The sequence below is a fragment of the Amblyomma mixtum genome, chromosome 4, assembly GCF_055824585.1.
Source record: "Amblyomma mixtum isolate Tamu chromosome 4, ASM5582458v1, whole genome shotgun sequence".
NCBI lineage: Eukaryota > Metazoa > Arthropoda > Arachnida > Ixodida > Ixodidae > Amblyomma > Amblyomma mixtum.
In genome coordinates this window covers 16,447,252-16,462,002 of record NC_143015.1, presented here as the reverse complement: position 1 = coordinate 16,462,002, position 14,751 = coordinate 16,447,252, and the positions used below count along the sequence as shown (strand labels likewise).

At 49.3% G+C, this 14,751-nt stretch overlaps 1 protein-coding gene across 3 annotated transcripts in view; it reads left to right on the top strand.

Moving 5' to 3' along the window:
* Positions 1 to 14,751, top strand: part of defl (Integrator complex subunit 7) — a 68,167-nt gene that overhangs the window by 10,031 nt on the left and 43,385 nt on the right. For all 3 annotated transcript variants that reach the window (XM_089586222.1, XM_089586221.1, XM_089586220.1), the window contains exons 5-6: positions 1,985 to 2,333; positions 5,931 to 6,037. In XM_089586222.1, the coding sequence (XP_089442348.1) occupies positions 1,985 to 2,333; positions 5,931 to 6,037 (456 nt within the window). The remainder of the gene's footprint in view (positions 1 to 1,984; positions 2,334 to 5,930; positions 6,038 to 14,751) is intronic.

Genomic DNA, 14,751 nt, shown 5'->3' with positions numbered 1-14,751 from the left:
ACGAGTGCGGGCTCCCACGTATCAAGATGTGGAAGCTGCTCTGCTTCGCTGGCTGCAGAAAGCAAACGGTGCCCACCTTCCCATCAATGGAACGCTACTGCGGGAGAAGGCCAACGACCTAGCTCTACAACTTGGGCATGAGGAATTTAAGTGCAGTAATGGATGGTTTTGCCGTTTTAAAGAACGCAATAATTTAACCTTTCTGACCGTCTGTGGTGAGAGCGGCAGCACTAACGAGAGCGTTGTCGAGGATTAAAGAAACCACACATTGGCGCCGCTGCTTAGCGAGTACGGTGCAGACGACATTTACAACCTTGACGAGGCTGCACTTTTTTATAAGATGCTGCCAACAAAAACATTCTCAGTGAAGAACACCGCCATCAAGGGTAGAAAACAGGCCAAGGACAGGATTACTGTGCTGTTCGGCGCAAACATGTGCGGTAAACACAAGCTGCCGCTACTGGTCGTCGGGAAGACGGGGAAGCCTCGCTGCTTCAAAAATGCGCGGCTGCCGCCAAAGGATGAACTCGTCTACAGGCACAATAAGAAAGCCTGGATGACAGGTGCAATATTTGAAGAGTACGTGCGGCAACTTGACCGCAAGTTCGCAGCCACGGGCAGGAATGTCCTATTTGTCGTCGACAACTGCCCGGCACATGGCGACATCCCATATCTCCAGGCCATCAGGATGGTATTTTTACCTCCGAACACCACTGCGATCTCGCAGCCGATGGACCAAAGCGTCATTCACCACACTAGGAAGATTTATCGGTACCACCTGCTCAAGCGCATGCTCCTTTGCTACGACAATGGCAAGGAGTACTCCATCGACCTCCTCGGAGCCATATGCCTCATGGTGTACGCTTGGAAACAAGTGGAGCCCACATTGATCAGGCGGTGTTTTGAACACGCTGGTTTTTCCAGTGAAAGCACTGTTGATGCCGATGCAGACCACACATGTACTACTACTCTTGACGAAGAAGGAGCAGAGTATTGCGACCGCATCAATGCGCTCTGCGCAGAGGAGGCTTCGCCGAGTATATCAACTTTGAGAGCGAAGAGCAGACTGGCTACTCTGACTTGGAGAGTGAGATCACTGCTGGTACGAACATGCGCGATGACAGCGACGATAGCGACGACGACACCGACGAGCCTCCCCGAGCACCTGCTCTTGGTGAAGTTATCGGATCGCTGAACGTTATCCGCAGTTTTGTTGAGTGCCGCGATGGAAGTTCAGAGATGTTTCGTCTATTTGAACAACTCGAGAGCATGACCTTAGGAGCCGCAAACTACCGGACGCGGCAAACCAGCATCTCTGATTACTTTCAGTAGTAATTCAAAATTTGCCGAATAAAGGTAACACGTTCCTGCAACAAATTTTTTTTGCCTAAGTCTTATTTCTTGGTGTGTGCGGTTAATTCGAAAACCCGCTTAATTCGAAGATTTCTCGCGGTCCCGATGACTTCGAATTAACGAGGTTGTACTGTATTTCAAAATCGTATAACTCACCGTCCATACAGGGAGGATGATAATTTTACCCTTGTTGCATAGCTTGATGCCACGAGAAACCCATGGTATGCAATCTAACATGTTCCTTGCTGTAGAATTTCTTTCACTCTCTGGGCAAAAGTTACTTAACTTATAGCATAAGTCCACAAGGACTTGTGGCACATAAGATTAAATGACATATTTGGAATGAGCACGCGAAAATGCATGTCCCCTGAAGATTTCATGCTTGTGACTTCATGAGTAAAAATTTATTTCTAAGGCTCTCTTCCCCCTTAAATGACTGTGTGGCCAATGAGAGAGTGTGGATGGTGCCTCCTTGTGTGCAGTTGCTGTGAACAACTTGAGCTTGATTCACCGGGGGGAATAAAGCTGGTGAATGTGTCACTTCCAGTGTGTCATAAAATGAAATGCAGCATGAGATGCCTCTTTGTTAAATAACAGCGAGTGTGTGCCTCCCCCCCCCCCCCCCCCCCAGATTGGCACCCTGGTGGAGTACCTGCGGGACGACCCCCGGGAGGGGGTGAAGGCCCAGGCCCTGGACGACCTCTGCCTGCTGGCCCGGGAGCAGCCCCACCTGTGGGACACGGGGAGCGTGCACGCCCTGGTGCAGTACGCGCTCAGCACCCCCTACCTGAACCTCAAGTGCGGGGCCCTGTCCGTGCTGGTGCTGCTGGCCCAGTCGGTGGCCGTGGACAAGTTCGACCTGCTGCCCCAGGAAGGACCCGTGCTGCAGCTGTGCCGCGAGGGCATCTTCCACCACCAGGTGCGGCTGGCCTCGGCCTCCATCCGCCTGCTCACCCACCTGGCCATCCACGCTGCCCGCGGTGAGTGTCGCATTTAAAGGTGCAGTGAAGAGGAATCTGGACTCATCTTTCTGCCACGGGAACTCAATCTACACCTTCTTAGCATTCTTAGAAACTTCGACTTATTGCCCTGTGTGGCCAATTTCGCTAATTGTATCGGATTAATGTCTGGCTCCCGTTTTTTTTTTTTAATTCTCCGCGTACGGTGGGTGGAGTCGGCCAACGCGTGGAGTGCCCGCCGGCGAAGAGCGGAGCCTTGCTCGTGAACGTCCACGTGCTTCCACGGTCCCGAGCAAAAGAGAGCCGTCTCCCCCTGCGCGCGAGCAGCAAACACGCCATCCGTGGCACTCGTGTCGCTGCGACGCGAGCGCCCTCCCCTGTTAGTTAAAGTAACACAACTAAGGGGGTGCATTGCGGGGAAGCTAACCACAGGGAACGAGTTGAGGGTGCAGTGCGGGAAAGCGAACCACAGGGAACGAGTGCGTCCCCAAGGGAGACTCCTCCGTAGCATGTACTTGCAGGCGTGTGGGGCTATTTAAGGTTGGCGGGATGTGGGGACGCTCTCATCCCCTGTGGTTCGCTTTCCTGCACTGCACCCTCAGCTCGTTCCCTGTGGTTAGCTTCCCCGCATTGCACCCCCTTAGTTGTGTTTAACTAACAGGGAAGGGCGCTTGCGTCGCAGCGACACCAGCGCCACGGATAGCGTGTTTGCTGCTCGCGTTCACGCGCAAGGCTCCACTCTTCGCCGGTGGGCGACCTCGTGTGGAAACATGTTCCCGTCAGCTCGTCCCGTCCGGCCCTGGAGTTTCCTCTTTGCCCTAGTGTGGGCGAACGTTCACTCATAACCGTGCTGGTGAGTCAGACGTTCTCGATTCCTCAGTGTATTTTTTTGCTGGCTGGCGTTGTTGTTGTAGCAATAAGTGCCTTGTTTGTGTCAGCCAGTGTGTCGTTCCTCTGCTCCCTCAGAGCAAGGCCCGCCGTGGTCGGCGTGCGCTCGGTAGCGTACGCGACCACGGGGTGGGGTCCAGCGGTTTTGAACTGTGTCAGCTGTGCTTAAGTGGGGAGAAAGTATTTATCTCCCCAATAAAACCCCACAAGGTGGATTAATGGCTTTGGTTAGTACAATTCCATATGATAGTCCAAATGGTTTGGTTTATGGTTTATGGGGGTCTAACGTCCCAAAGCGACTCAGGCTATGAGGGACGCCGTAGTGAAGGGCTCCGGAAATTTCTACCACCTGGGGTTCTTTAACATGCACTGACATCGCACAGCACATGGGCCTCTAGGAAGGTGCTCAAACATTCAACGGCCGCCGTGGTGGCTCAGTGGTTACGGCGCTTGGCTGCTGACCCGAAAGACGCGGGTTCGATCCCGGCCACGGCTGCTGAATTTCGATGGAGGCGAAATTCTAGAGGCCCGTGTGCTGTGCGATGTCAGTGCCGTTAAAGAACCCCAGGTGGTCGAAATTTCCGGAGTCCTTCACTACGGCGTTCCTCATAGCCCGAGTTGCTTTGGGACGTTAGACCCCCATAAACCAAACCTAAATCAACCAAACGTTCTAGAAGTTGATGACGCATACATACCGTGTAAGGGCAATGGAACTGGTTCCTAGCAGAGTTTTGATGGGAAAAATCACAAGAAGAATATTAGATATCGTACGCGCCGTAGCAGGCGGCCTAAATGCTTTTTTCTTCTTTAACCCTTTCTCTCCCACTGACGAGTATAGCCATCATGAGAGTTTGTACTGATGTAACCTACCGTATTTACTCGCATAATGATCGCCCTCACGTAATGATCGCACCCCCGAATTTTGTTGGCAAAGTTCAGTTTTTTTTATTCCCCGCGTAATGATCGCACCCCGAACTTGCCGCGGCAATTTGTCGACGATGTCGAGTCTAGCCGACGATGATCGTACTTGCTTATCTGTCTGACAGATGGCACGTGCAGATGACCATCTTGCTATGTCAGCATTGCAGCGGCAGCCGCCTGTTGGTTCACCTGCGGTCACACGGGCAGTCTAAATGCGGTTATGCTTAACGGCGGATACCAAACTTTACTGTGGTTATCTCGAATTACGGTTCGCCATTGTCGCAAGTCTCGCCACCGTTCTGGGTTGCGGTGCAACGAAGTGACGCGGTGATCCGGCTAAACTTTATTGCTCTCGTAAATAATAAGCCCTGGGATACGGGAACGTCAAAAATGAATCCTTCTTGAGGATCGCGGGCCTGTACCGAGTTGCTGGTAGGAGTAATAACTGCGATACAAGCTAGTTTTACGTTCGCAGCCGCGTAGCAGCTGCCGCCGTTGCAGCGTGAGTGACCCGATCTGCATGCATGCCAGCTCCACTGCGAAGGCGTCGCTGAAATCGATCGTATATATTTCTTTTAATATGAAACAATTAGGTTGTGAGTAAGGCAGCGCCACAAGTAGGCCATTCATTATAGCGTTGGTCAATTCAAAAGCGCCGTCCACTGTGGCTTCGATAAGAAACAATTGATGCCTAGCGACGACTAGGGAGTAGAGCGCCGTTGTTCGCCGCGCTTGCGGCCGGCACCATTGCGGTAAGCGCGCGGAATCCAGTGCTCCGAGCGTTGCGAATGTGTCACCTAAGTACATCAACGATGCGGCAGGGACCGGACATTTTTCGGCATAACGGCGGTAAAATGCGCAGCTTGAGCACCGCGGGACGTTGCTGTTATACGCTGTTGCCGCGCTATCGGACGAGATCAAAGGCCACATAAAAGCGCCGTCGCGCAGCACTATACACACAGCATATTTTGATGCGTTGCTCTTGGAGCGTGATTTAGTGCGAAGAAAGTACGTTCTTGAAGTGGGCCAGCCCTTGCGCTTTTCACCGTATGTAACGACGTAAGCCGAGATTGGTTCGCAATAAGCGCGGGTAGCGCGCCCGTGTGATAAGGGTTGTCTCTCAGCGACTTGTTTGCGTTTTCGATGCTCAAAAAGTTTTTGTAAAAAATTTACCCAGCGTAATGATCACACTCCTAAATTTGCGTCAATTAAAAAAAAAAAAGTGCGATCATTATGCGAGTAAATACGGTATAATGGCTGCAGTCGTCGTGAACAAATATTTCTCAGCGCAAATAGATGACGACTATGCTTGTACAATTGCATCCAGTTGTGATTTCTGACACTAGAGGGCCACACTTATCCATGCTGGGCCGTCTGTCTGTCATCTTTCGTTATATTCCTGCCTCCGACATCCACGCGTGACCCACGGCTCCCTCTCTGCCTCACGGGAATGAAAGTGTGTGCAAAAGAAACTATTTTGACGACTTCTCTTCAGACGACAGCCCTGTAGGGTTTTGCACAGAAGCAGAAATTAAGTGACGTGTTCTCATCTGTGGACTCTGACGACGACAGTTGTGTAGATGGAACGGAGGACGTTGCAGCTGCCTGTGAGTGCTGCCCTTCGATGTGTCAAAATCCGCCTGCTGCATCGCCGCGTTTCCAGTTTTCTCAGACGTCTGGAATAACCAAAGCACCGCTTGACACTGACAGTGTAGTAGTGTGGCTTGAACTTTTTCTGTTGAGGAAATATTTCACTTAAGAGAAAAGGCTTCAGTAATCGCCCCAGGGTTCTTCTCTGGGTGGCCGCAGAGGATGTGCTGGACCTGATGCCCGAGGTGTCGAGTGCTATCGAGACCCTGCTGCTGATCCTGTGCACCCAGGAAGGGGACAGCGACGATGCCAGCCACGCACTCAGGGTGAGCAGACTTGTGCACGCAGTGGTTGGAAGCGTGTGTGTGCAGGCATTGCCTCCCCTAGCCTACCTGGTGTCTACATGGTTCGAAATGACCAGCGCGGAAACAGACAGAGACAAGAGGAGGAACACTGACAACAGGACGGGCGCTGACTAACAACTGTTTATGTTCGAGGAAAACCCAGCACAGTGTACATGCCCAAAACCACGTGACAGTCAGGGGGCCGCAGATTGCAACCTAAAGCACAGTCATCCCAAGGCGGCCGACACAAGCATGAACCGGGAAAAAGCGAAACATGAAAAAATTTCTCTTTCTTGAAAAAAATTCATATTTCACTTTTTCCGGTTCATGCTTGTGTCGGCCGCCCTGTGATGACTGTGCTTTAGGTTGCAATCTGTGGCCCCCTGACTGTCACGTGGTTTTGGGCATGTACACTGTGCTGGGTTTTCCTCGAACATAAACAGTTGTTAGTCAGCGCCCGTCCTGTTGTCAGTGTTCCTCCTCTTGTCTCTGTCTGTTTCCGCGCTGGTCATTTCGAGTCATGTCCCACCCACTCGCCCAATCAGCAATTTTGACTGGTATCTACCACTGGACATAGCAGAGTGGGTCAGAGTAATGATGTTGGGAAGAAGAAATGGGCATGGTCCCTCAGGGTGCTGTAGTCGATCTTGAGAGCAGGCAAGTCGGGCGGGTGGATGTGCCAAATTGCTTGAGCGAGCAATGTGTGCCGTTTTATGGCACATCGCATTCTATAGGTCTGTTCGATTTACCTTGCACTGCGTGAACTAGTTCCAGGCAGTGCAGAAAAAGTGCTGCACTCAGGCAGCGCTAGTTCACCTGTGCAGGCGACACTAGCGCCAGACTAAAACGAATGCCAAAGTGCAGGCCTTCTGCTAGTCCGGCGCGTCGCCTCTCTTTGCCTCGCCATTTTGCTTGTTGTTCCCTGCCTGCCTGTGGTGTCTGTCTGTGGTGCTGGCTAATCTGGTGCAGAGAGCTGTGGATTGCGCTGCTTCAACTGCAGCCATCGTTCGAACAGTCGTCGAAATGATGGACTCCGACAGTGAAGGTGAAGAGTTCGATGATGTTGTGATAATTCTAGCACTGAAACTAACTAGGTTGCGACGCAACAGAATTCCCATGTACATACTGTGAAGAAGTCCTGAGTCGGTACTTGGATTTTGAATTCAAGAGGCTTTTCCGCCTATCGTGCGAGACGTTTGATAGACTTGGCGTGGAGTACATGTCGTCACCATTTTTCCCGAACGCGACAAGAGGGCGTCCAAGAGTCAGTGCTGAAAAGACCTGCTTGGTGGTTTTGTGCTCCTTGGGTAGGCAGTGCACCATGTACTCACTGGCTGACCACTTCGACCTTGCCGTGTCGACCGTACACAGTTGTGTGGAGCGAATGTTGGATTTTCTCAACAGCGTGAGTGCGGAAGTGATTGCCTGGCCAGACAGACAGGAGCAGGAGCGCAGCAAAGCCGGCTTCCTGGCAAAGAACGCCGGCAAAGGACCTCAAAACACCGTAGGATGTATTGACGGCTGCCATGTTGAAATCAACAAGCTGACGGAGTCACCCCACTCTTACTAAAATCGTAAGAAATGGCTGTTCATTGTACTACAAGCTATTGCCAATGTTAGGAACAAGTTTTTGGACGTTTTCATTGGGTTCCGTGGCTCGGCGCACGATGCGAGAATTCTGCGTGAAAGCACATTTTTTGAAGAGGCCATGGTCAAGTGCAGCAGTGGTTATCTCCTTGGGGATTCAGCTTACCCTCTGCTGCCGTGGCTTATGATGCCATAATGGGACAACGAGCAAACTTTCCCGTCGTGGAAGAAGAAGTACAACCAAGTGCACTCGCAGCAAAGAGTTGCAAATGAAAATGCTTTTGGATTGTTGAGGCAGCGCCTCAGGCTTAGGCTGTATCTTGTCGATGCTGCCAGCATAAAGCAGTGCGTCCTGATCATCATGGGTGCGTGCGTGCTGCGCAATCTGTGCAATGGAGAGAGAGGCTTCTTTGATGAACTGCAGCACCTGCCTCAGCAAGAAGAAGTTGGCAGTGATGAGGACACCTTCATTGACCCTCATGTGGCAGGTTTCAGCGAGAGCCTGCGAAAAGATATTGCTCAGAAACAGTGCTGATGTTGTGAACCTTTTTGAGTGCTCACATTAAGCACTTTTTGTTGTGGGCATGTGTGCAAGCAGTGTGGATGAACAGTGTGTAATTAAACAACACATCTGTTTTTGATATCAGCAGAGCTTATACAATGCTGTCACATCACTGGAGTGAATTTTTCTTTTACGACTTTTTCAACTGCTCTCAGCATTAGTCCGTGTGCCTATGCTTGATACGAACAGCTACATGATGTGGAAGGAGGTAGGTTCTAAACGCAGAGTGTTGCTGAAATTCTATGCAGTTAGCCAGCGATGCTATGAAAAAAGTGCAAAAGTGTTACAAGTCATATTGATCATGATTGTGCCTTTATTGTTAAGTGCATGTCAGATGTGGTCAGAGCATTACTGCAAACACCTACGCTATCGTAAGCATGCTGTGACCATATGGCTTGCGAGATAGCAACACACGCCACTTTAAATGCTTTATCCCGCCTGCGTTGACTTTGCTTCAACTCCTGCAACAAGACGCTCCAGCAAAATTAAGCCATCTTTTTGTTGAAGTGTTCGGCCCTCTCCCTTTTGGCCTCCGGAGTGCGTCCACAGAATTGTCCTTCTTGCGGCGCGCCTCTTGTGGTGTGGGGGCCTCCTGGTGCTCTTGTGCGGGTTCTGCCTCGTGTGTGCTGAAACAATCGCTTTAGTGTTGAAAGCATTGTTTTCTGAAATTTCTCAGCAATGAAACTTGAGCAATCTTGCTTTGCATTTTCGCTCTGCAAGACCTTTCCAGGGGCCAACAGAAATGTGGGCTTAATATGGCGCTCACGTTCGAGCACCTCAGCTAGCTCCCGAAAAAAAATGGGAAGCTTTATGAATGGCATATAAAGTAAATCCACAGTAGTGAGATCAGTAAATGGGATAATGCAGCTCAAAAATAAACTGAACAAAGTGTTTAAAGCAAGCCTCAAGTCTGTTCGTCGAAATGTTTGCAAGCAGATTAAATCTCCTTTACCCATTGTACAATATGCTATCGTTTAAATACATACCGTATTTACTCACATAATAGGCGCACTTTGTTTCCAGAAAATCCGGCTCAAAGTTCGGGGTCCGCCTATTACGCGGGGTAAAATTTCTGGAAATTTTTCGACTCGCAAAAACAAACGCACTGCGTAAACGCACTTTCGTACAGGCCGCACCCCGTTTTCCCGAAGAAAATATTTTTTAAAAAAATCCGTGTAAGAGCCGCACCGAAACTTTCCACGACCCACGCGGGAATAGCCTTCGGAATAACATGCGTTGAGGCCTCCGCGATCAGCTCCGGCTGCGCGCAACGTGCGCTTGATCGCGGAGGCCACACACGTGCACAGCAGCTTCCAGACGCCGCCCACAGCTAGCCCCCGAGGCCAAGCTCATCATCATCATCAATGTTTTCCTCCGCCGCGAGCTTTCGCTATCCATATCGCCATCAGCATCTCCAGCTCCAGTTTTTTTTGTTGCTGTGAAGTGCCGGTATCTGCGATAGCGCGTTAGTTCATCGTGGTTAGTGGCTTTGCTGCCGAGCATTGCTGTTTTAGCTCGACGGGCATGTACCTTAACAGCTACACGGCTCTCGAACACGGCAAGCGTGCCGTGGTTTTCGTGGGCCTAAGTCGGGAACGTTTCCGGCTGGAGATGAAGCTTTCCAAACAGACGTTTAAAGTGAGCATCCCTGAAAACTGTGTGTGGATGTTCTATGCGATGTCGTTGTACGTGCTGTGGGTCCGCAGCAGCTGCGACTGCAGCAGCAGTAGTGAGGACTAGTAGTCAGTTCAGCAAAAACTTTAAAATAAAGATTGGGGGCAGGGGGCAGCGAGGCGTCGGCTTCCAATCGTGTAAATACAGTACTGATCACAGTGCCAAGTTCGGGGTGCTCCTATTATGCGCGGAAATAAAAAAAATCTGATTTTTCGTGCCCAAACTAGGGTTGCGCCTATTATGAAATGAAATGAAATGAAATCTTTATTTGCCATCATCAAATACAGATGGGGGGGTTGTGGAAAAAAAGCTGTCCTTGGACAGCTTGACGGGTCCACAATCCCTTATTTTGGCAGAGTGGCGGCATCACATAACATATTCTTGATATGCAAACATATACATACATTTTTAATATGATACAGACTTAGTACTCGTAAACGAAAACAACAGAAAACAACAAAAAGAACAGAAAACAACAGCGGAACTCACTTCTACAAATCCAAACGAAAACAACAGCAAGGCTAGATAACATTACACAGAAACCAAATACATCTGCCGGAGGTCCTTGTAGGTTGCCGTGAAAAGGTCAAAACGGACAGAATTACAATAATTCAAAAGCGTTGGTATTGTGTACTTAAGGCACTGTTTCCCGTAACTTGAACGTGACATTGGTACTGACCAATCCTCGAAGTGTCTTGTAAGGTAACTTGGAGTTCTGTCCTGTAATTGGGATAGGTTACGTATATTGTTGATATTCCTGTGGATTTCTTGTTTATATACATGGCTTAAGCGATATCTATATAGATTGTGAGCTGGAATTACACCAGAGTGCGAGTAAATACGGTATATACAAAAAAATGCTCGCTCTTCATGGTCGCAAGAAACTCTTGAATGGCCAGACGAGTTATTTTTTGCTTGTGTTCTTTTGTGGGCCCTTTCAAGGCTCTTCCACTTGTTCTCTGCTTGTGGAGGGCTTAAACTGCAACTGAATTCCTTGTTCAGTGCCTCGGCAATGGCTGGCCACATTGCCCTCTTTGTCCTACACAGATAGGGATCATAAAAAATGCGATCAATTTTCATAAAAAAAATAATTGCTCTGTGTCAAGGGTTCTCAAAATGTCTGACATATGTGTACAAGGACCACTGAGGGGGGGCTCCTGCACTGATTTGATGGCCTCCAGTAAGAACTGGCATGCCACACGAAAAATTGTCTTTCTCGACACAGTTTCTCGCCTGATCGAACCTCAACACCACTGTTTGCTTACAAGAAATAAAGCTTACCGGAAGCCACCTTTTTTCCCAAGCAGTTCCTTCTTGGCCTTGTAGTGTGAGATTAGGAGCCGTCTCCTCCTCACGGGCCACAGTTCACAAACTTCCTCCTCGGGTACTACATCGGGCACTTCCCCCGGGACGTCCTGCTCAGCCTGTGCCGCCACCGCACGCTGCTGCCAGCCAAGGGGTGCTGGCAGTGCTGGTATGTGGCTGCTCGTCCGCGAATACAACAGTCATCCCTTCCCCGCCTGCGTGACGAGTAGAAAATTGTTCAGTGTGTAAAGAGGAAGACGCTTACCAGACGGAGCAACAGGACCGATGCGCAGCGCGAGGCGAGAAGAAGACGATCAGCAGCTGAAGCAGCAGAACCGACGCGCGGCAAAAACATCAACTGTTCTGGGACCGGACCTGCCCTTGCCCGCTCTAACCGGCCTTAACAACCAGTCATCTCTTGCCAATAAAGGCCGCTACATCTTGGTGGAGGTGCGGGATTCCGTCCTGGAGCTACGTAACCGTACCATCACTACCCCCATGCCTGCCAACGCCCACCAGCCAGCCAGCTCCTCGCCGGCACCCGTTGCTTGCCATGGTGCGCTCCGCCAGCGCGACCCTGCCGTCTTCAGCGGCACGGACGATCACGGCGTGGAGGATTGGTTGTCCTCTTACGACAGGGTGAGCGCTCATAACCGTTGGGACGACACTATGAAACTCACCAGCGTCATCTTCTACCTAACCGGCATTGCCCACCTTTGGTTCCAAAACCACGAATCGGACTTCACCACCTGGACCGAATTTAAAGCCAGCTTCACCGACATCTTTGGACGTCTGGCAGTACGCAAACTTCGTGCCGAGCAGCGTCTTCGCGTTCGCGCACAGCAGAGTGGTGAATCATACACCAGCTACATAGAAGATGTCGTCAATTTCTGCAAGCATGTCAATGCGTCCATGGCGGAGGCCGCTAAAGTTAAACATGTCCTGAAAGGAATCGAAGACGACGCTTTCAATATGCTTGTGGGCAAGAATGTCACCTCTGTTACCGATATATTCGACCACTGCCAAAGCTACGACGAGCTCCGCCGACACTGCATTTTCACTCGGCAGCCAGACACAGACAGACACAGTAACTAGCCTCAGAATGACGACGGAGGACAGCTCGCTACTGCTCCAGATCAAGCAGTTTGTCCGTGAGGAGGTTGCGCGGCAGCTTTCGCTTCTTCCTACCGTTCCAAGTCCATCTAACCTAACTCCGACACTCCAGCACGTGATCCGGGAGCAAGTTTCCAAGGCCCTGCCGCCGGTTTCCTCCCAGTCTCCCGTTGCTGCGCCCCTAACCTATGCCGAAGCAGTCAGGCGTCCCCGCCCAGACACCTTCGTTTCGTACCAACACCCAGCGCAGTCGACCCCATTTCGTCCTGCCCGGCTACCACCGCAACGTTTCCGTCCATGGCGGACAACCTACCCATTTGTTATGCCTGCGGCATTCCTGGCCATGTGATGCGTCACTGCCGCCGCCAAGTTTTGTCCCCTGCTGCCGATACCGACCCTTGCGGTTACGCCTACGCCCCTCCCCAGCCTTTTCACCGCACTTCGCCTTCTGAGACCACTGCTTCCTCCGATCTCAGGCCGTCTATTCGCCGCCGTTCTCCATCTCCGCGTCGCCGCTCGGTTTCCCCGATGCGCCGTCGTCCCTCTTCCCCTTCGGAAAACTAGTGCCCGCAGTTCCGGAGGCAAGAACTGCGTGCAACATGGTAATTTAGTCTCTGGTGCTCCACCGAAATACTGGATATACAAAATTGAAGTTTTTGTTTTGATCAAATGCAGTGCATCCGACCAGCGCAAACACAAGGACGCTCAACTGTTTAGATGCATGTCTAAACAATTACAAATGTGGGATCAAGAAAAGTAGAAAATGTAACCACTAAACACTTGTACACACACGGACTGCCTTTGTCTACTCGGAATCATCGTGTGCCACATATTTTCAGGAAGCAGCTAAGGTGTCATGAAGAAATTAAATCACGGCTAAGGATACAATCAGCACGCTCAGTTAAGCACACATGCGCAGTGAAATATTTCCTTCGGGTTTGACTTTCTGAACGAGACACTTCATGCACCCACGTGTTGCATGCAACATAGATCTACTCTTCAAACGGCCAAAACATACCTGATATCGTGTAAGCATAGCCATTCTCTTGCCGAACTCATCTGCCATCTTCATGAACGATCGGCGTTAATTTGGTAACAAGTAAGCAGTGCATGTTTTTGTTGAAGATATTTAGGAACAATTTGATATAGCCAACAATTCATAATATCCGTGTTTGTTGTTACGAGGCTTGGTTGTATCACTCTAATCCACGTGAGCCATTTGAACCAGGTGGGGCAAGCAGCACATTTGATGCTTGTATGTAGAGGTACTCTGAAAGTGACTGGTTGTTGTGGCTTGATTATTTCTTCAAAGGTCTCCTGCATTAGTTGGCATGACTCATGCAGCAGCATATTGTGTGGCTGACGAAGCGTGGCATCGGCCAACTTTTCTTTCCGACTGACTTCATATACTGTCGTCATGCTTTGCACATTCCAATTGGGGTTGTTCTCAGGTAATATGTGTACCTAACCAAGTGTAAGGATAGCCGATAATACAGAAAAAAAAACATAAAAAATATAATATTAGGAGAAATATTCTCTATACGAACACTAAACTGCCAACATTAGAGACACAAACAACTTAGTTTCGGTTTAAAAACACAGGTGTGAGGGTTTTACAACTTTAAATTCCAAATGAAGCGAGGTATAGGTAATTTCAGAATGCTTAGGGATCTTTAAAACATAAAAAGTATAAAATCGTTATTTAAAAAAGAAAACGAGAATTGAATGTGGCCTCCCATCTTAACAAACCAAATTCTTTTTAAGGGGGAGCCTGGTCTTGAAAGAAAAATTTTTATTAATGAAGTCACAGTTAAGAAATCTTCAGGCAATATGCATTTTTGTGTGCCGATTCGAAATATGTCATTTAATTTCATATAAAACAATTCCTTCAGCACTTATGTAATTTTTATGCATGTATTTTGTGAAGAGCCTTGAAAAAAATTTCTTGCGGGAAACTTGCTGAAATGTATGCCATTGGGTTCTCTTGACACCAAGGAATGCAATAAGGGCAAAATTGTCTTCCTGGCTGTCGTAAAACTTCAAGTTACAGAGTTTTGAAGTTGTCACTTCAGAAATGAGAAGGAAAGTGTGTATTCCTGTTTCTGAAGTGGCAGCTTCAGCACCCTAGAACTCAATTTCTATGATAGCCAGGAAGACAGTTATACTCTTACTGTATTCCTTTGTATCAAACAACCCAATGGCATACATTTCAGCGAGTCTTCCGCAGCAAATTTTCTTCAAAACTCTTGGCAAAATACTTGCATAAAGATTGCATAAGGGCTCAGGGAATTGTCTTACATGAAATTAAATGACATATCTAGAATCAGCACACAAAAATGCGTGTGCCCTGAAAGCTTCATAACTATGACTAGAAAAGAATAAAATTTTCTTTTCAATACCAAGCTACCCCCTTTAATGAAAAAAAAAAACAGACAAAAAACGAGCCTGTTGTGAG